Source organism: Rhopalosiphum padi, chromosome 4 (assembly GCF_020882245.1).
Source record: "Rhopalosiphum padi isolate XX-2018 chromosome 4, ASM2088224v1, whole genome shotgun sequence".
Lineage (NCBI taxonomy): Eukaryota > Metazoa > Arthropoda > Insecta > Hemiptera > Aphididae > Rhopalosiphum > Rhopalosiphum padi.
In genome coordinates this window covers 7,209,887-7,231,541 of record NC_083600.1, presented here as the reverse complement: position 1 = coordinate 7,231,541, position 21,655 = coordinate 7,209,887, and the positions used below count along the sequence as shown (strand labels likewise).

The 21,655-nt window shown below is 26.0% G+C and overlaps 4 protein-coding genes across 6 annotated transcripts; 1 reads left to right on the top strand and 3 right to left on the bottom strand.

Annotated features, from left to right (window-relative positions):
• Nucleotides 1-1,249: 1,249 nt before the first annotated feature.
• LOC132930151 (beta-1,3-galactosyltransferase 6-like) lies at nt 1,250-6,176 on the bottom strand. Of its 3 annotated transcripts, none has more exons than XM_060995852.1 (3): nt 6,127-6,176; nt 1,750-2,408; nt 1,250-1,599 (listed from the first exon to the last, which is right to left on the bottom strand). In XM_060995852.1, the coding sequence occupies exons 2-3, from the start codon at nt 2,373-2,375 to the stop codon at nt 1,314-1,316; spliced, it is 912 nt and encodes a 303-aa protein (XP_060851835.1). In that variant the 5' UTR covers nt 2,376-2,408; nt 6,127-6,176; the 3' UTR covers nt 1,250-1,313. The 3 variants fall into 3 exon arrangements, with proteins under 3 accessions (XP_060851835.1, XP_060851836.1, XP_060851834.1); XM_060995853.1 differs by having other exon boundaries at nt 6,138-6,173; XM_060995851.1 differs by lacking the exon at nt 6,127-6,176 and adding an exon at nt 5,849-6,055.
• Nucleotides 6,177-7,420: 1,244 nt separating this feature from the next.
• On the bottom strand, nt 7,421-9,927 carry LOC132928198 (beta-1,3-galactosyltransferase 6-like). Its single transcript, XM_060992684.1, has 3 exons — nt 9,377-9,927; nt 8,153-8,811; nt 7,421-8,002 (listed from the first exon to the last, which is right to left on the bottom strand). Exons 2-3 carry the CDS (start codon nt 8,776-8,778, stop codon nt 7,717-7,719), a joined length of 912 nt encoding a protein of 303 aa, XP_060848667.1. The 5' UTR covers nt 8,779-8,811; nt 9,377-9,927; the 3' UTR covers nt 7,421-7,716.
• A 1,218-nt stretch (nt 9,928-11,145) lies between these two features.
• Nucleotides 11,146-17,054, bottom strand: LOC132928196 (sodium/hydrogen exchanger 8). Its single transcript, XM_060992682.1, has 7 exons — nt 15,731-17,054; nt 15,327-15,638; nt 13,310-13,452; nt 13,171-13,254; nt 12,953-13,096; nt 12,656-12,827; nt 11,146-12,586 (listed from the first exon to the last, which is right to left on the bottom strand). The coding sequence occupies exons 1-6, from the start codon at nt 16,770-16,772 to the stop codon at nt 12,687-12,689; spliced, it is 1,866 nt and encodes a 621-aa protein (XP_060848665.1). The 5' UTR covers nt 16,773-17,054; the 3' UTR covers nt 11,146-12,586; nt 12,656-12,686.
• A 215-nt stretch (nt 17,055-17,269) lies between these two features.
• On the top strand, nt 17,270-20,267 carry LOC132928197 (aurora kinase C-like). Its single transcript, XM_060992683.1, has 2 exons — nt 17,270-17,556; nt 18,591-20,267. The coding sequence occupies exon 2, from the start codon at nt 18,627-18,629 to the stop codon at nt 19,554-19,556; it is 930 nt and encodes a 309-aa protein (XP_060848666.1). The 5' UTR covers nt 17,270-17,556; nt 18,591-18,626; the 3' UTR covers nt 19,557-20,267.
• The last annotated feature ends 1,388 nt before the right edge of the window (nt 20,268-21,655 follow it).

The following is a 21,655-nucleotide window of genomic DNA, read 5'->3' as shown; positions in this document are numbered from 1 at the left end:
TTATTATTTTTAGTAAATATCTATTGCGAATAGCAGATCTATACTGTATAGGGAGTTAGCAAATTAGATTTTAGTGATACCGGAAGAAACCAGAAAAAAACCATCAGGTAATTTATAATTTGCACACATAACAAAGATCTGCCGAGGCGCCGCTCCCGTGTCAGCAAATCCTGAAATATATTTTTATTTTTTAATGTTTAAAAAGTGTCCTTGTATAAAACTTTAAAATACATATTATTATATATAAATTATATTATAATACGTATTGCGTATATTTCATCTTAATAAACTAATTTTCAAAAAAACAATAATTATTACCTATTACATAATACAATACATAGGTAGTACAATTAATTTGTTTTCATTCAATCTAATAAATAACAATAATGAATATCTATAGGGTTATAGCTATAGGTAAACTTATATTGTATATTATGGAAATATTTTTATACTAAAATTTCATGTTGCTTGTATTGTTTATAACTATGTAATATTCATTTTAAATCATATAATAAGCATAGAAAATAGAAATATATTTAAATTACAGTGAAACCTCTATTAATGGATACCTCTCAATTGTGGACAATTTCAAAAATTCAAAAATTATCAAAAAAAAGTATTATGCAATTAAGTTTTATAAATTTTTAAGATAGCCATTTTGCTGATCATATTTTTTAAAACAGTTCAAAAAATATATGTATTAAAACTGAATATAAATTGACCAAGTTAGAGCCAATAATGTTTTTTGAATTTCTAAGAACAATAATTATGTTACCTAGCAAAACAAGAATTGCATGATTTCATCAATTTCGTTTGGAACGCTGACTATTTTCATGTCAATTTCTAATTATTTAATTATTATAGTGAAACTTTTAGTTAAGATTAAAAATTTCAATTTTTGATAACCGGTATTTTGTATGTCAATTCATACAATTCAAGAAAAATTAATTATGATCAACAAAATGACTATACCTTAAAAATTTTAAAAACTTAATTGCATTAAATTTGATAAAATTACTATTTTTAAAATGTTTACATCTATTAATATAAATGTAAACTTAATACTTTTATTCTTTTCTCGACATTTTAGGAGTAGATTAGTAGACTCAGTAGAGGTATTTTAGAGGTATTTTATTATAGTCTTATATATAATATAAGACTATAATCTAAAGTATAAAATTTAATTTTTAAATACAATTTGTATTATTAATTTATATGTATTTTTTTCATTCAAAACTGAAAACAAACGTCAATTTTCAAATGCGTATATTAAATTAATAATCAAACCATTCTTTTTATGTTAAAAAATATATTTATGGAATTAAAGACAAATTTCTGACACAACATTCAGATGGCTTCACTGACCAGTTATACTCGTATGAAGCCCTAGTTTTAAACTCTTTATCACATAGTTTTCCAGTCTGAATAATGTTTGACCAGTACTGTCTCATCATTTCAGGACTAACTTTATGTGTTACTAAATAAGTATTTTGACAACCGCGCGTACACCATTCTGTGTCAAATCGCCGGTCATGTTTTCTAGTAATATTTAATGGACTTAACCAAGCGCCAACCGAAACATCTTCACTAGCAAAGAAACTGAAAAATAAAATTAGACAACAAGAATTAAGATTGTTAATTGATAATTGTATTAAAACCGTTATAATTGGTTAGCGATTACATAATGAATTTAGTAAACATAATATCGATATTTTATTATGCTTTACTAATATACTATGATCAACTCACCTTAGGTAATCTCGATTCTTCACTATAAAAATGATAAGATCTTTGGATAAAACATAGCCTCCTCCCAAAGCATATGGTAAATATCTATTACATGCTATCCAACCAGTTTCTTTATATTTACCACTATCTTTAATAGGTGCAGCACCATCAAAATATCCCCAGTAGAACCTTTGTTTAGGCATATGTTCTAAGTCATTGACAATTAACGGCACATTGACAAAAGAATCGTCATCACATTTTAACAGATAATCAAAGTTTATATCATATACACTAGAAAATGATGCTGTTATTTTACGAGTGAGTAGTCTAAACTCATCCTTTTCATCTACCTCCAATATGTCGTCATGTAATAGCTTTTCAGCATTTAAAAATGTGTCTTTTGATACAACAAAAAGTATTTTGAAGTCTCCTTTTGTTTGAGCCCATGTTTCACGTATAGCATCTCTTTGATTTAAATTTTTTACATCTGATAGGACAAGTACGAGTAACTTAATTCTTAATACATTTGGTGAAGTGTTTGATATTAATGTTATTGGATACGAAACGAATAGCGTCAATATGCATCCTAGAATGAATGAAAAACTTGCCAGAAAACAGCACGTTGGACGTTTTTTATGCAGTAACATTTGTTTATAAATAATGTTTCTTAGAGTATTTAACTAAAATCAAAAAACAATATATAACAAAATATTAAAACAAATAAAAATGAGGTGTTTGACATAAAAATTAATAAAAAAAAATAATAAATATTAAGTATGGAAGAGTATAATTAATAATTATAAATTTATAAGCAATGCGCATTGAGCCTGCGAGAAAAATATTAACTAAATTTAAAAACGTATATCTTTATTCTACTATCATGGCAGGTAGTAAGTAAGTAATATATATTATAAATGTAATATCTATGAATACTCGCTTGTTTATCTTCTTGTATAGTTGTATACTTGAATGATCGTTATGCTCGAAAACTAAAGATAGGTGTCACTAAAATGTGTTTACCAATGTGTGTGATATGAAACATTTTTCTTTAATCTTTAGTATAATTGTTTATTTTTGTCTAAAATGTTTTTTCTAGTTGAAAAAATGTCCCCTCTTTCATCCATCAACTTTTAAAGAGGTTTCTGGTAGGTGGTAGCAAATTGGATTTATGTATAGTTAGTACGTAAGTAGATCAAAAGTATACATTTATTTGTACTTTTTAAAATAATCACTGGAAAAGTAGGTAAGTAACCACTGTGCTGTACAATACGTAGGTGTCGAGTGTATCTCTTCATTCAGTAAGTTACTGAGCAGTGACCACTATATGTAAGTATGTGTTAAATTTGAATTAAATAATTCTGAGCGAAGACGATCTATCGGCCTATATAATAATAATAATAATATTACTAGGTTAAATTAGGCCGGTAATATTCCATGATGTATTCATTTATTGCTGTTAAAGTAATTTATTTTACTATTGGTAATACAGTAAATTGATTATTTTTTGCTAAAAGTAATATTAATGCAATTATTATATTATTGATATTTAATTATTATAATAGTATGTATTTATATCATATATTTCTATTGGTATGTTTTAGATTCTGAGTAGAGCGATAAATAAATAATGTATTAAATTTACAACGATGTCTGTTTTATTTTTATATGTATGTGTGCACGATGAAAAACTCAAATTTACACTGAGATTGTTTTGCAGTATAATATGTACTTTGTATAGCATACTAGATCTAGTTTGTACATTAAGGAAGTCATTACTAAAAATTCCCGATAATTTTTTTTATACGAATCATTTTTACACAAATTTTTTTTTAACGAAATTAATTATGTTTTTTTTTGGTGTAACTCGAGAACAAATAGCTACTTGAATAGATACTTGAAATTTTTACCAAATGTTTATATCATTAATTTCTGTTTACGATAAAAGTTTTAAAATATTTTACTTAACTCTTTTTGAGCTATTTATAAACATCACACATTTTTATTTTATTTTTTCGAGGATTATAAATTAAAATATATTTAATGGATCAAAATTATTGAAAAATTAGTACAAGATAAATTGTTATATTAGCTGTTCTTATAAATGTACTAAAATATTAAAAATACATAGGCATAACTTTTTTTTATATGCACATTAGAATCGTCAAAAAATTAAAAACTATTTTATAGTTAGAAATTCAAAAAAACATTCTGTTTTTATAAAAGTTTTGAAAATTTGAAACAACATATTATATTATCATAGTAGCATGTAATAATATTAACTAATATTTAATGTTATCATAATAAGTTATGAATTATAATAAATAATAAATCTAGAAATAATAAAAAATTGTTTTTGAAGATTATGGTAAATAAAATGCATATTATTTTACAATTTTTTATTACATATAAATCCTAGCCCTCTATATTATACAGGTTGGTACATCGTACATGATGATCGCTTTTCAGCTGCGCAAATTTGTGTAATACACTATTACCTATATAAAGTTTAGTTATACAAATACATGATGTACCTATACATAATATACTATTATGCGTGTTAATTAATTTGTTTATGCATTGCCGTCAGACAAATAGACAATATTATTAAAGGTAGGTATACAAATATACAATGAAAATCGATTATAACAAATAAAGTGATTGTTATATACATAATACAATTATCCATTTATGTAATTATAAAAAAATAAATATATGTATTGTTCAATTATTATTTTCTCATAAAATCTTTAAAAAATAGAAATGGCAAAAAAGTTGTAAGAATTAAACAAAATTTAAAAAAATACAATTTCCAAATGATATATTTTTATTTTATGATCGGTAATTATTAATACAATAGCATTGATTTTAAAATCAATGACAATAGGTACGTGTTTTTTATATAGATACTTTGGATATAGTGTTTCTTCAGAAATATTATATATTAATTGTTATACTTTATCAAGATTTTGTTTAAATTGATTTTATTATTATACAAAATTTCCTTGTATAACTTAATTTCCCCGTGAATGCGAAATTTATCAGAGAGGGGCATAATAAAATCAAGCACCAAAAAGTGCATTAAAAAAAGTTTATTATTTTCTTACAGAAAAGTTGCAAAAGTTGAAAATCGAATCATTTTTACTGCTCATTTTTGTACAAAAATATGTAATTAAATATATATTAGGTATATTCATTTATTAATTTGGCTAAACATTATTCATTTTCAGAACTATAATAATATACATTAAATGTTTGTAAATATTTTTAATACATCTACCATCAAAATTGGTTAATAGTCGAGTTACGGGTGTAAACTAAATAATAATAATATAAATTATCGGTTCTCAAAGTGTACATAATTAGTGACATATGATTTATGACATCGATTCGTGCTACACGGAGTTCTAGGACGACACATTCGAATAAAATATTATTACTAAAATTGTGTAATATAAATCATCTTTAACCAAGGTTGGGCATTAACGAGTTAAAAAGTTAAAGCTAAGTTACTTAACGAGTTACTTTTATTTTGATAAGTAACTTCTAACTTACCGAGTTTCTTTTTTTTAAGTAATATCTAACTTAACGATAAAACCCATAATGATTTTAACATATTATCTATTAAACAATAAATTCGTTGTGTCGTCAACAATTATTATTTGTTTATATTGTTTTCTGTGACTTTTCGTGTAATTAATTTTAAACGAAAACAAGAAAACTAACTTTTTTTTAAAGGTAAGTTACTTTTTTTCAAATTAACTTTTAACGAGTTAAAATAATTAATTAACTTGCCCAGCCTTGTCTTTAACTAGTTGAAAATTAGCATTCCTGTTTTAAGGGTCTGTAATTTTTTTTTTTATAATGACTTAAAGGCTTTGTGAAAAGTAGCTAGTCGATTAGGGTGTTCCCTCTGGCATTCTATATTGTTTTCGAATTATATGAATATATAACATATCTTAATAATATTATTTTTGGTGATTAAAAACAATTAGGTTCAACATATCATCTCTAAGAAAATGTTAATAATATAAACTATTTTAAATTTATTTGAACTTTTATAAAAACCATAGTTTGTATTACTTGATAAATTATCCTAGAAATTAAAAAATCAAAAACTTACCCGAATGTCAATTTGATCAATTTATCATTTAAACTGAAATAATATATTATAAGATTTTTAACATTAGGCTAATAATATTATTGTCCTCGATAATTTTGAATCCAAGAAATGTACAAAAAAATGTATTATAAACAGAAACCGTCAGTATAATATATGATAGAGCTCTCAGATTTGAACGTGAAAACAATTCACGTGTATTTAAAACAAAATATTTATTAAGTGTAATTAATTATATTATCATATTAAAAAATAAATATGTTGTAGTAATGTATACCTACTGTGTACTCACATGCCGTTTTGTAAAGGTAGCTAGTTACTAGTTCCTATCATAATTCATAATAATCTCAATTAAAATATATTTGTTTTTCAATGAACACAGAATGCTCGAATTGTGGGGAGAGGTGCGCAGGGGGGACGGAGCTCCTCTATACTACTTTTATTTTTACGTACCCCAACTATATTTTTTTACTGAAACGAGGGACGGCACAAACGGTCCAAACATTTTTTATTAAAATAAATAATATGTTACCTAGCAAAACACGAATTGCATGATTTCATCAATTTCGTTTGGAACGCTGACTTTTTTCATGTCAATTTCTAATTATTTAATTATTAGTGAAACTTTTAGTTAAGATTAAAAATTTCAATTTTTGATAACCGGTATTTTGTATGTCAATTCATACAATTCAAGAAAAATTAATTATGATCAACAAAATGACTATACCTTAAAAATTTTAAAAACTTAATTGCATTAAATTTTTTTTTGATAATTTTAAAACTTTTGAAAATAAAGTTGAACCTTTTGCTATCCAATCAGAATTTCCATACTTCTTAGTTCATTACTGTAAAAAGAAATCGCATTTAAATATATTGAATTTCTATGGAGATATTAAGGATGATACGAGACTTGTACGGTTATACTTACACGTATAAATAATTTTTTTTGATTGTACTTCGTAATTTTTTTCTGATTTTACCTCCATATAGTGAACATTTTGTAATTCCTTGCAAATGTCCACCATGTTTTCTCAAAAGTGAAAAACTCCCTATAGTGGATATTTCTTGATTCCTCACAATGACATATCTGTCCATTAAATTATTGCGGTTTCACAGTATATATTATTGAGTTTATTTACTCCTATCAATAAAAATAATAATATTGAATTGTTTTTCATAAACCATACTCAAAATAACTTCAAATTTGATAAAATTACTATTTTAAAAATGTTTACATCTATTAATATAAATGTAAACTTAATACTTTTATTCTTTCCTCAACATTTTAGGAGTAGATGAGTAGACTCAGTTGAGGTATTTTATTATAATCCGCGAAACTGTAGCCGGAATTTCCAATCAGTGGTCATCATTAGGGCTAGGATTTATGTAAATGCCTTTGTATATTTTTTTCCTTAAGTCCAAATTGATTAGTTTTTTGGTTTTTCCACGATTTGGCTTATTCTCGTTTAAATAGAACCATATTTTTCCCTTAAATTATAATTTATTAATTATTTATATATTTATTACTTATATTTTATGAGATACGTAAACCATTAAAAAAAATAATAACACATATTAAGAATGAAACAAGTTTTTATTTTATATAATATCCATTATACATACATATATTATAATGTATAATGTTATGTTAATTTTCTTACTGTGTAAGAACAAATAATTGAAATTATTGTAATTTTTAATATTGTTGTGAATTATACATACACAATAAAAATAAAATTTAATTTTTAAATACAATTTGTATTGTTAATTTATATGTATTTTTTTCATTCAAAACTATAAACAAACGCCAATTTTCAAATGCGTATATTAAATTAATAATCAAACCATTCTTTTTATGTTAAAAAATATATTTATGGAATTAAAGACAAATTTCTGACACAACATTCAGATGGCTTCGCTGACCAGTTATACTCGTATGAAGCCCTATCTTTAAACTCTTTATCACATAGTTTTCCAGTCTGAATAATGTTTGACCAGTACTGTCTCATCATTTCCATACTAACTTTATGTATTACTAAATAAGTATTTTGACAACCACGCGTACACCATTCTGTGTCAAATCGCCGATCATGTTTTCTAGTAATATTTAATGGACTTAACCAAGCGCCAACCGAAACATCTTCACTAGCAAAGAAACTGAAAAATAAAATTAGACAACAAGAATTAAGATTGTTAATTGATAATTTTAATAAAACCGTTATAATTGGTTAGCGATTACATAATGAATTTAGTAAACTTAATATCGATATTTTATTATGCTTTACTAATATACTATGATCAACTCACCTTAGGTAATCTCGATTCTTCACTATATAGATGATAAGATCTTTGGATAAAACATAGCCTCCTCCCAAAGCATATGGTAAATATCTATCACATGCTTTCCAATCAGTTTCTTTATATTTACCACGATCTTTAATAGCTGCATCACCATCAAAATATCCCCAGTAGAACCTTTGTTTAGGCATATGTTCTAAGTCATTGACAATTAACGGCACATTGACAAAAGAATCGTCATCACATTTTAACAGATAATCAAAGTTTATATCATATACACTAGAAAATGATGCTATTATTTTACGAGTGAGTAGTCTAAACTCATCCTTTTCATCTACCTCCAATATGTCGTCATATACCAGCTTTTCAGTAATTAAAAATTTGTCTTTTGATACAACAAAAAGTATTTTGAAGTCTCCTTTTGTATGAGCCCATGTTTCACGTATAGCATCTCTTTGATTTATATTTTTTACAGCTGATAAGACAATTACGAGTAACTTAATTCTTAATACATTTGGTGAAGTGTTTGATATTAATGTTATTGGATACGAAACGAATAGCATCAATATGCATCCTAGAATGAATGAAAAACTTGCCAGAAAACAGCTCGTTGGACGTTTTTTAAGCAGTAACATTTGTTTATAAATAATGTTTCTTAGAGTATTTAACTAAAATCAAAAAACAATATATAACAAAATATTAAAACAAATAAAAATGAGGTGTTTGACATAAAAATTAATAAAAAATAAATAATAAATATTAAGTATGGAGGGGTAATTAATAATTATAAATTTATAAGCAATGCGCATTGAGCACTGCGAGAAGAATATTAACTAAATTTAAAAACGTATATCTTTATTCTACTATCATGGCAGGTAGTAAGTAATATAATATATTATAAATGTAATATCTATGAATACTCGCTTGTTTATCTTCTTGTATAGTTGTATACTTAAATGTAATTTTTATTTTTATAATGACTTAAAGGCTTTGTGAAAAGTTGCTAGTCGATTAGGGTGTTCCCACTGGCATTCTATATTGTTTTCGAATTATATGAATATATATTATCTTAATAATATTATTTTTGGTGATTAAAAACAATTAGGTTCTACATATCATATCTAAGAAAATGTTAATATTATAAACTATTTTAAATTTATTTGAACTTTTATAAAAACCATATTTTGTATTACTTGATAAATTATCCTAGAAATTAAAAAATCAAAAACTTACCCGAATGTCAATTTGATCAATTTATCATTTAAACTGAAATAATATATTATAAGATTTTTAACATTAGGCTAATAATATTATTGTCCTCGATAATTTTGAATCCAAGAAATGTACAAAAAAATGTATTATAAACAGAAACCGTCAGTGTAATATATGATAGAGCTCTCAGATTTGAACGTGAAAAAAATTCACGTGTATTTAAAACAAAATATTTATTAAGTGTAATTAATTATATTATCATATTAAAAAATAAATATGTTGTAGTAATGTATATCTACTGTGTACTCACATGCCGTTTTGTAAAGGTAGCTAGTTACTAGTTCCTATCATAATTCATAATAATCTCAATTAAAATATATTTGTTTTTCAATGAACACAGAATGCTCGAATTGTGAGGAGGGGTGCGCAGGGGGGACGGAGCTCCTCTATACTATTTTTATTTTTACGTACCCCAACTATATTTTTTTACTGAAACGAGGGACGGCACAAACGGTCCAAACATTTTTTAATTAAAATGTGAATTTCAATTTATGTCAATTATACTTATACTTCTATAGTTCTATTTAACATGGATATGTAGAACGTGTGTATTACTTTCAAAATATATTATACTTGTACTTTGAATTAAAATATCTTTGTGTCTGAAAAGTGGTATTCAAAAATATATAGCTAACTAAGATTGTTGAGGGGGGTGTGGTGTGAAGAGCCCCTCACAAGGCTGTGTGTTAAGTAATTGTACTCTAGGAACGCAGTTTTAAAATCGAAGGCTGTCTACTTAGTTTTACCTAACACGATCACTATAAACATACGTTTATAGGTTTAGATCCACATATAGTTATTCACCAAAAGTTTCATTATCAGAATATTACTAACAAAAATCGTTATTTTCCATTTACGTATTTTTTTATTTTCCTAAAGAACGATACCGTATATAACAGGAACGACTTAAAATTGAAAATTTGCACTAGTGCAGCTTGTCCGAACCACATTTCAATTAATTTTCTGAACTGCATCCAAGTATCACCATCAATCTGACGCAGAAAAATGGTATAGCGCCTTTGAAAAGATTATTATTTTAGTATTCATTTCTACTATTTAAAGCTGGACCAATTAATATATATATTTTTAATATAATTACCAAAGTAAATAGTTAATAAACAGTTTTTTTTTAAGTTTATCAGTTTATTTGTATTTTGTTTATAACACTAGCTTTTTTGACCAACTTAAAACTAGAGTTTATTGACAATATATATAGTTCCTATATAGCAGGTTACTGATGTCACGAAAAATAAACAATTTATACCAAACATTACCCAAAATATTTTTGGTATACAAACGAAATAAAATTATGAAAGTAAATTAAAAATAAAATAATAACAATTAAATATATTAACTTCACGTAAATTAAAAAAAAAATTAAGTTAATTTACTAAATACATTAATAGAAATCCAAACTAAACTTAATCTAAAATCATTAAAAATATATACGCATTTTTTTATGTAAAATACATTTTAAATTCAATTGTTGAAAAAATTGGATATTTAAATGAAAAATAACAATTTCAAATATTTTGTTATAAATCAAAAATATTTGTGGGAATTTTTTTACATAATAAAAATTATATTTAAAATTTAAGTATCTGTAATTTGTAAAAAATCTTTTTGGAAAAATCAAATTAAATTAAAATATTTTATAAAATATAAAAATACATATATATTTTATATTTTTCTTAATAGTTGTGAGGTCTGGAAAACAGTAAAAAACTACATTATTAGATTTCTGAATTATTAACTTGTAGATTTAATATTGTTATTAATATAAAATAATTTATAGTCACATCACATATCACAGATAAATAAAGTCAATTTATAATATAATTACAATACCAAAATCATTAATTTTAATGATTATAGACATAATGTTACATCTAAGCTGTGAAAAATTTGTTATTTTGCATTAAATTAATAAACTGAGTATAAATTAAATTTTTGTTTATCTGTAGAGCCGATGAATGTAGTAAGAAGTGAGAACTAAATTTTAACAACATACATAATTTACATAATAAATTATAACCTGTTAATGGCATTAATATTAATCTTATAATAAAAAATCACGCATGTACTCTACAACTTACTGTAATCTTTTAAGCATTCATAATCAATACAAAATATATTATAATCAAATAAAACAAAAAAATATAAATCATTTTGTTTTTGATAATGTTTATTTTATATCACAACAGAAAAAATTTATTAACAAAATAATATGATACATTATAAAATATTAATGCATTATATTGAAATTAAACTTAAATAAAAAGGTAACACATGAATAAAAGTACTGCCAATTTGTTTAATTTGATTTCTAATAAAAATAAGCAATTTGTTTTTGTTACTTTTAACCAGAAGAAAAAAAAATTGTTAGAATAATATCTGTAAATATGAAACTGTAATAACGTATATAGTATATAAATATCATGCATATTAGCATACATGATATAATAATAGCTAAGAAAATACTCTGAATATAATATTTATATTTTATGATTTGATACAATAAAAAATATACATTTCATTAAAGCAAAAGCCCAGGAAAGTGTATGTAATATATATATTATATACATACATACACAAGTTTGTATATTAATGCAAGTGCAAGCACATACTAGAAAAGTAGAATTGTGTGCTTATTAATAAGCTCATTTTATATATTATTATAATGTAATTATATAAAAATAATTATTAAATGGCACACACAGGCATTTTTCAAAATATATATGTAATTTTAATTTTTTTCAAGGCAGTTGCTTTCATCATATAGAAATAATTATAACTATAAGATAAACTAAATATTTAAACAAAAACAAAAAAAGTACATAAATTATAATGACTATCACACTTGTTTTTTAAAAAATTCTAGAGTATAACATTAACAGTATAAATTTGTGCAAGTAAATTTGTTGTTTATATTCAGACTTCAAGTGTTAAAGTACATTTCAATTATACCAAATTTTCTGAAAGTCATAATTCACAATTATCATTACAGATTTGTGAACCAATTATCAGAATATTTGGAATAAATTCTGTTTATATTTTTTGAATACATTAAGTACATTAAATAGTAAAGTTGTTAAAATTATTGCGGTTGGCTGGTTGTATGTGGTAAACTCGATGCAGACAAGCTCTGAATGTCACTTAACAAATTATTACCTGGAAAACAAAACCGTTATACTTTGAAGTTTTGTCGGTGTATCAACGACTGCCTTTCCCCTCCATTACTTTGCCTCACAACTGGTGGTTGCTGTAATTGTCAACTCGATTGGCGGCTAGATGTCTGGGGCTGTCCATTGTTCGCTGTCTTATCATCATCTGACGCAGTTGGTGATATACGAATTGCCTGATACCATTGATTAGTTAAATCTGTCATCTGTGTTTTACAATCTTTCAATTCCTAAAGTAATATTTTTTTTAGTTTTTTAAAACAGTTAAAGATAAATATTTTTTAACAAAAACTATTTACAAAAATACATATTATAATAATGAAAAATTCATAATAAAGTATATTTTTTAATTTACTTCTTGTGTAAAACGTCTAGTGAAAAATGGTATAAAGTATTTTATGTCCATTTTAGCAAATCCGCTGATTCTTGATTGGATAAAATTAACTTCCAATTCTTCTTCAGTTAGTTCTGATAAATGCTCAGAATCAATTGCTTGCCCCTAACATAAATGTGTACAAATAATTACTAACATATATTAATTAATAACAATTAATTAGTATTTATTCTAATTACCCATTCTTTTGTTTTACTAAGAGAGATAGCTTTGTCTTTTCTTCGGCGATGAGTGTTTCTCCCAGCTTTTGATGATTGTAAAATCTGAAAAGTAACAATTAAGTATTGAATTTTTTTTTTCAAAATAGGAAAAAATTACCTTCATTAGTGGCATTGTTGAACCACCAAACAACAAAGTTGTGACTAATATTATACATAACGTAGTTGTGATTATCACATGTCTTGTTTCGTTACTGAATTCTAAATGCAATGATAATGCGTATGAAATGGCTCCTCTTAATCCTAAAACAAGTAATAAATTAATACAAATATTATCTGGAATAGTTACCTCAATAAAAAAAAATTTAATGATTTTTGATGACTTTTATTTTACACTTTATAACTTATTATTTTAGCAATCAATTGTGCCAGGGACATACGCAGAAAAAAGTTTTAAGGGGGAGGTGTTTTTGAAAATCAGTTATTGAAAAGTAAAACTTTTTTTAATAAAAATAATACGAATTTTTTTTATGAAAATTAGCTATACCTACTTAGGTACAATACCTACTTTTATTAAGTATAAACATTGATATAAAGAAAAAATTACAATACTAAATCTAATTTTTGTGTAGTTTTAACCATTATGTTAAAAATATCTTCACAGTTAACACCTATATCTCTATGTACATTTAACAATATTAATTCATTTAATCTTTCATCACCAGTTTTGTTACGTAAATACTTAGGTATATCAATACACAATAGGTATAATTTTATTTTATTTATAAATCCTGTTAAGTATTTTTATTTTTATTCAAATTATATAAATTATTTTAATTTGTTAGTATTACATTTTTATTTTGCTTTAACCGGTTTTTCACAAACACAATGTAATATCATATCTGTCTATCAAAGACCAAAGTAAAATATGACAATTAACATTAAAATAGAATAAGTAAATAACCATACATAAACCAAACATTTTGGGGGGTGTTCGAACACCCAAAACACCTCCCTGTGTACGTCCCTGAATTGTGCAATCAAACAAATAATTTTTACACTACATATACATAAGAATACATAATACCTCATTAAAGGGTAAGTTCTAATAAACCTTTGTACAGTCATTACCAGATAATTTAGCAAAGCAGTGGGAACTCAACTAAAATCTAACTTAATTATTGATAAAATATTTTAATTTTTATTAAGTTCAAAAAATATTAAGACTTGTGGTCAATGTATTATTATGGAATAATAGAACAGTAATAATTAGAGCGCGGATTTCTATGCAATTGCATATTTTTGGATTTTTGTCAGTTATCTCTATGAATCATCATAATTTGAAGCTAATGGTGAAATTTTTTTTGCATATTTCTGCATATTTAAAGGTTATTGCATATTGAAGCGAAAATTTAAAAAAATGTATAACATAATATTTTGTCGAGTAGAAAAATTAAAACTAAATTTCATAGTCATTAAATAATAATTTATATATATATTTAGTTATAAGATAAATAATCGATTACGACGTAAACTTCAAATATGCCCCAATAACTTCGGGTGACGTCGAACATTCGTTCTCAGTCTTTAAAAATATGTTAATCGATAAACGACACAGCTTCACAGAAGAAAAACTTGAAAGTTGAAGTAAATAAAATTTTAAAAATAAATTAAGTTCAGAAAATTCCCTGAATTTTTTTTATTAAGTATTTAAGTAATTAATTATTATAAGTTTTATTGTAAATTTTAAATAAATAAAAAATTCTTGCATATTTTTTACATATTTTCATAATTTTGACTGCATATTTTTTTACATATTTTCATGATTTTTACTGCATATTATATGGTATATTTCGATACTTTTAAGTGCATAAAAATCAGCGCTCTAGTAATAATCAATACTCCCAATCATGTACTGACGTTTTATACTAGGTAATAAACAAGAACAGAAGATATACAATACACCTATGATTGATAAACAAAAGCACAGCTCATGTGATGTATAGGGAGTTATTTACATATCTGGTATTATTTATGGTTATCTAACATAAACATGTCAAAGTTTAAAAATGAAAATTAATTTTAAACCTATCTACCTTATTTTAATGATATCAAAACTACTGTTTAAAGTTTACACAAATTAGATAAAAGATACTTCATATTGATGTGAAACATACCACTAAACCACATAATAAACATCATATGTTTTGTAATTTGATGTTCTCTGAATTTGTTGCACAAATAAGCCAATGGGAATATATTGCAAGCACGTCCAATTAAACATAGAATTAAACTCCAAATGACTAAAGCTGGTTCAAAGTGTAATCTGAAACTGAATAATGCTAGTCCAAGATAAGCAAATACACACGTTTCAGCTATAAATGCCAATGTTCTCATTGTCTGTTGCATTGTAATTTGTGTGACAGTTGATAAATTGAAATGAGTGTAGTGTGACATGACAATACCATTAAATAAAATAGCCATTATTCCTATGAAAAAAAAAAAAATTATTAAAATTAATAGGTAAGAAACAAATAAAAAGTGAAAATATGTGTATATGAAAAATCAGGTAATTATTTACCTGACAAATGAATGCCTTCAGCCAAGACATAAGGTGCATAAGTGAATACCAACATCATAGCAAATTCTAATGAAGGTGTTTTCCTCAAGTCTACATATTTCAATAACAGTGCACTGATTAAGGCAAATATTACTCCGATACCAGCTGAAGCAAAAAACATCAAACAGAACTGCTTGATGCCTGTCAATACAGCCTCCGAAGTACTCATAGCTGGTCCATTGGACTGTAATACTGATGTAGTCAATACAATAGCAATTGCGTCATTCAATATACTTTCTCCAAATACTAACATATTCAACACAGGATCTACATCCAACGCATGGAAAATAGCTACTGTGGCTACAGGGTCAACAGCTGAAATTAAGGATCCAAACGCAAAACTTTCAACAAAACTTAATTTGTAAGCTACCTGTGCTAGACCAAGAACATAGATACCAGCACCAATAACTAAAGCTGATATAGTGGTGCCAATAATAGCAAACACTAATATAGAACCAATGTTTTGAAAAAAATTTCCTTTATGTAAATTGTAACCAGATTCAAATATAATTGGAGGTAACAGGACGAGGAAAAATGCTGTCGGAGAGAATGCTTCCTCGTTGCGCCAATTTGCAATATGCTGTTCAGACATGAGATTAATAATGAGCCCAATAACAGCACCGAGAAACACAATTACTACACTTTCGGGTAAATATTGAAAATGTGTGGACAACATGAGATGAATGAGCAGTATCCCTAGAGCAAGAACGCTGAGCACAAAGAAAATAGCAATTGAACTGTTGCGTTCTTCTTCAGCCGATCCTTTTTTCGGCAATACTGGCTCACTGGGTGTGACTACTGTTGATTTTTCGGTCATATTGGTTTTTGTCTCATTAGTAGCGACAGTCGGCATTTCGGAGGTAGACACCGTACTTGGAACATTTTTAAGTTCATTGTCAGCTGCAGTCGGTTGAGAGACATTCTGTGACACTCCTTTGTCATCGCCGCTAATGAGTCCCGTGCCGCAAAGCACAAGAAATAGAATACACACCGACGCCTTCATTACGGACTTCTAAAATTGCTCTCACGATATTTATAATGAATGTATAATACCGCAACGCGAGGGCGAGATGTTCGACAAACAGCGCGCGATCACATATGCGAAACTATTGTGGAGCGTCTGAGAATTAAGGCAGCGATTTCAACATCGTTCACAGTCATATAGAAATCAGTCGGCCGTTAATTTCGAGCATTGCGTATTAAGAACTACTACGATTTACAATTAGAATTTTTAAGCGGAAAAAAAATAGCGCACAATATAATGTGTAATAATGACAATGGTCCAAATATGATAATTGACGATTGATAATGCGTCTGACCGTATAAAAAGTAAAAACTATAACCGGGTGGAAACTACAAAATAAAAATTCAACAGTCTGAATCTAAATGGTGATAAGCGAAACAGTTCAAGTGATAAATATTAAAATCTACGAAGTCGTGGACCAACGAGGACACGGTATTTCGAAGGAGGCAGGACAAACCCACCTCATTGGTTGCCAACTCAAATCGTTATCAAACGGCTTTTTTGTTTTTATTCTTTATTATTCTACTATTATTCTGGAATTCTGGATTTAACAGTTCGTCCGTTTTACAACCTCCACAAGAACAAAACGTGACTACGTGAACAGTGAGCACTATCGTCTTTTACTAATTATTTACTATTGAGTAATGAGCGACAAGCATAGTACGAATAGTAAATAGTGACAACTCACGAGATCAACCCAAAAGGTTAAGACTTCGGAGAAGAAACGGAAAAGAAACACGAAGTATCTCACGATTTGGCACAGGTACCGTAGGTCTCGAAAATATAAATTATTTTATGACTGTTTAGATAGCTTTAAAAACGTAGACTTATCTACTTGAGAAACCACGACTGTAGTCAATCGAACACCTCTAACAACTACATGATGTAGTTTTTTAATTGGCATAGTCAAGACCAGCGTTTCCTAAACTGTAGTCTGCCAGAGAGGATCCTCAAACGTAAATTAAAAATACTTTATGCTATATAGTTATTATTATTTATTATATTTATTTTTATTAAGGGGTCCACAAACAGTTTTACCATCTCTAAGGGGTCTGGCAGAAAAAAAGTTTGAGAAATGCTGGTCTATACAATAAAAATTGTTATTGGGACATCCCAAAATTTGTGGTTTTTGTATTTTTCTTTAATTAACCCTTCCAATCAGTTAAATAAATTAAAAGTTAAAATATTATCTATCTATCTTGGGAGTTAGTGAGCTAATTTTCTATGTTGTTTAGATGAGCAAATCTATTTTAAAATATCAAATTTGGTTTTTAAAAAGGATTGGAAATTTTTGACATGTTTTTTTTATGTTACCCTTAGTTATTAGAATAGCTTTCAATACTGAGACTCAATATTAGTTCTTTGTGATCTTGAAGACAATAGAATGTATACTCATGTTATTTAGGGCGATAGGAGGAAAGCATAATACGATGAAAACTGAATAATATCTAAAACACAGTCACTGAAAGTACACAAATAAAATGACTATTAAAATATAGTTTTTACTTGTTAGTGAAACATATAAACATTTTTTTTAAATTAAATGTCTACAATTTACTAAGTGGCTATTGCACATACAAAACAAATAATATTAGATGTGTTAAATACCCTATATTATAGAAAAAAATATCTACATTTATTTCTGCTGTATTTGTATAGACTAATTTCTCCTGTTTACTGTTATTTACTGTAATACATATTTTAGACATAACAATAGTTTGTAATCAATTATCTTTATTATTTATTATATTTAATATTTAGTTAATAGATTCTAACAGATTATTTTTATTATTTCAGTTTGTATTTTTGTTAATCATCAATTATATTTTTATAATGGCCGTGGTTGGAGTAAAGCATAAAATTGAATCTCAAAATGAAGTTGTTCAACACATAGAAAAAACAATGAAAGAAATTTATACTAAGCGACCTACAAATTATCAGTGGAAACTAAGCGATTTTGAAATTGGAACACCACTTGGTCGTGGGAAATTTGGTCGTGTATATCTTGCTCGGGAAAAAAATACGGAATATATGGTTGCTTTAAAAATGATGTTTAAATCAGAATTGGTAAAAGATCATATGGAACATCAAGTGCGACGAGAAATTGAAATTCAAACACATCTTAATCATCCCAACATTCTAAAAATGCTGACTTATTTTTGGGATGAGAAGAAAATATATTTAATTTTAGAATTTGCCCAAGAAGGCGAGTTATTTAAAGTATTGAACTCACAGCCGCATAAACGTTTTGATGAACCAACCGCTGCATATTATTTACGTCAAGTAGCTGATGCTTTAAGATATTGTCATTCACAAAGTGTTATTCACAGAGATATAAAACCAGAAAATCTTTTGTTGTTTAGTCATCATGTTATTAAATTGGCAGATTTCGGATGGTCTGTCCATGCACCATCGAAATGTCGAAACACCATGTGTGGCACTATTGATTATTTACCACCAGAGATGGTTGACTCTCAAACGTATAATGAATATGTTGATAATTGGTGTTTAGGAGTGCTGTGTTATGAATTCTTGTGTGGATCACCACCATTTGAAAGCTCAGAACAGGCAGAAACTTTTAGAAAAATCCGTGCTGTGATGTATGGTTTCAAACCTCATATGAGTGAGAGCTCTAGAAATTTAATTTCAAAGCTTTTGGTTAAAGTTCCAAAGTCTAGATTACCACTAACTGATGTAATTGAACATCCCTGGATTAAAAAAAATAGTGAAATATTTACTAAAACTAAACTACAATTAAAATAGTTTTATTAATAATTAGTTATATTTTTTCTACTAATATGTCATTCTTACAACTTTTTTAAAAGTAAAATTATTTTCAAACTTATTAATATTAATTGTACATAGAATAATAATATACAAATAACTATAATAATAATATCTGTCATTATTGTAAACATAAAAAATGCATGTTAATTTTATTACTACTATTTTTTTATATTAATTTTTTTTTTAAATTTCAAAACTTTAAGTATACAGTAGTCTTGATGGTCATTTTTATTATTACTTTAATAGTTCAATTAAATTAAATTGTCCATTAAATATTAATATTATTGAAATTTTAATAAAAGTGTAATGAAAATAGTAAATGCATTTTAATTTTTACTCGATTTCTGTTTAAAATGTTTAAATATTTAGTTTTCTAGATAACAAGGCAAGGCCCTACATATGTCGGATTACCAGGACTTTAATGTAGGTATTTATAATATTATATTATATTATAATTATATAATATGTTATTTATAATAGTTAAGCATTTTAATGTATTTACAACAATAGTTTAATTATCATATTCATCTGTAATTTATATTAATTACCTATAGCAATTTAGTTTTTTTTTTTTTTACTAATTCTGTATAGAAATGTATGTAAATTGTACATTATTTTATATTACTTACCCAAAACAATTTTAAAGTATTTAAATTATTAAAATAAAATCAATAATTTGTTTTAATACTTATTGTCAAAGGAGTATCATTTGCAACTCATGAATCCTTATTATAGTTTAATGGTTTTAAAAATGTTAATGATGCAAATAATCATTTTAAGGGGAAGTAAATAATCACTCTGCTGTACATTACGTGTTGAATGTATAACAAATAGAAATTTTTTCAAAGTTTGAATCTTAAATATTTATAAAAAAAAAAAAGAATTGTGTCTGTGTATCTTTCACGTTTTTAAATATATCGACATTTACAGAAAAAAATACTAAGCAAAATTCAAATTTGAATATTTATAATTTAATGTTCAATTTTAATACTCATGTTTTTTATCGTAGTACCTCCATGGGGAGCTTTACTCTGTTTAATCTGTCATCTTTATCTAGTTGTTTATTTATTTATTTTTGTGATCTATTTACTTTCTCAATTGTTTATTTTTTTTTGTAACAGATTGAATAACATTTATAAAATAATAAATAAAAAAATGTTTATAAATAAATCAAAGAGAATCAAAAGATTTTGAAAATTTTACAATCTGTAGGAAATAATAATAGCTGGAGTAAATTTGGTTAATTCAAAGTTGAAGAACCTATCCAAAAATATTAAAACAGTATAATATTAATTATTTATTGTAGTACCTATGTATTTAATACTCATAGGCAGTGGCGGCTAGTGCATATGTGCGATGGTGCGGTCGCACTCCCTACAGAAATTAACAATTTATAGTACAAATATATTTACAAAATAAATAAGTACATATTTTAGTACATAGTATATTATACATTAACAAATTAACAATTAAATATATTTTTAATTATTATTAAAATTATTTTCATAATTTATTAGAATATCGTTACGAACTCGCGATGTTATTATACGGGTATATCGTATATACTATATAGATAGCTATATAGGCCTATGCAACGCTGCAGCTTGTGCGACATTTTGAATCGCACATAAAAATACCGGTTTCCCGTATAAGCTTATGATGTGCGGTGAATTTTGTCGCTCAAATTGGACGGCAACGACGCGCGACGTGTTTAATTTTGTATTATTATATTATCATTTTAATTTTTTGTGTGATGTATTATAGTTCTTAAATTTTTTCATCGCACTCCTGTGCTAAACTACTACGAGCCGCCATTGCTCGTAGGTATTTATATAGTTTCATAATTTATTATAATTTTTATATCATTAAATTTAGAAAAATATTAATTCAATTTTTGTAAAAAAAAAAACAAATTGCAATGGGGAATATTAACTAAGTATATGATATTATATCAGTTTTATAAATTTATAATCTTATAAACACAATTCGGAACTTCGAATTAAGGGTATAGAAGCGGTATTTTTTTGTTTTTGTTTGTAACACACGTAACATCGGATTTTAGACGTGTTCTATAT

Coding starts and splice junctions, on each gene's coding strand:
- LOC132930151 (XM_060995852.1), bottom strand. CDS start 2,375: ATGTTACTGCATAAAAAACGTCCAACGTGCTGTTTTCTGGCAAGTTTT. Junction 1,600..1,749: donor AAGAATCGAGATTACCTAAG/GTGAGTTGATCA, acceptor TTTATTTTTCAG/TTTCTTTGCTAGTGAAGATG.
- LOC132928196 (XM_060992682.1), bottom strand. CDS start 16,772: ATGAAGGCGTCGGTGTGTATTCTATTTCTTGTGCTTTGCGGCACGGGA. Junction 13,255..13,309: donor CAACAATGCCACTAATGAAG/GTAATTTTTTCC, acceptor GTTACTTTTCAG/ATTTTACAATCATCAAAAGC. Junction 13,097..13,170: donor TTAGTAAAACAAAAGAATGG/GTAATTAGAATA, acceptor CATTTATGTTAG/GGGCAAGCAATTGATTCTGA.
- LOC132928198 (XM_060992684.1), bottom strand. CDS start 8,778: ATGTTACTGCTTAAAAAACGTCCAACGAGCTGTTTTCTGGCAAGTTTT. Junction 8,003..8,152: donor AAGAATCGAGATTACCTAAG/GTGAGTTGATCA, acceptor TTTATTTTTCAG/TTTCTTTGCTAGTGAAGATG.
- LOC132928197 (XM_060992683.1), top strand. CDS start 18,627: ATGGCCGTGGTTGGAGTAAAGCATAAAATTGAATCTCAAAATGAAGTT.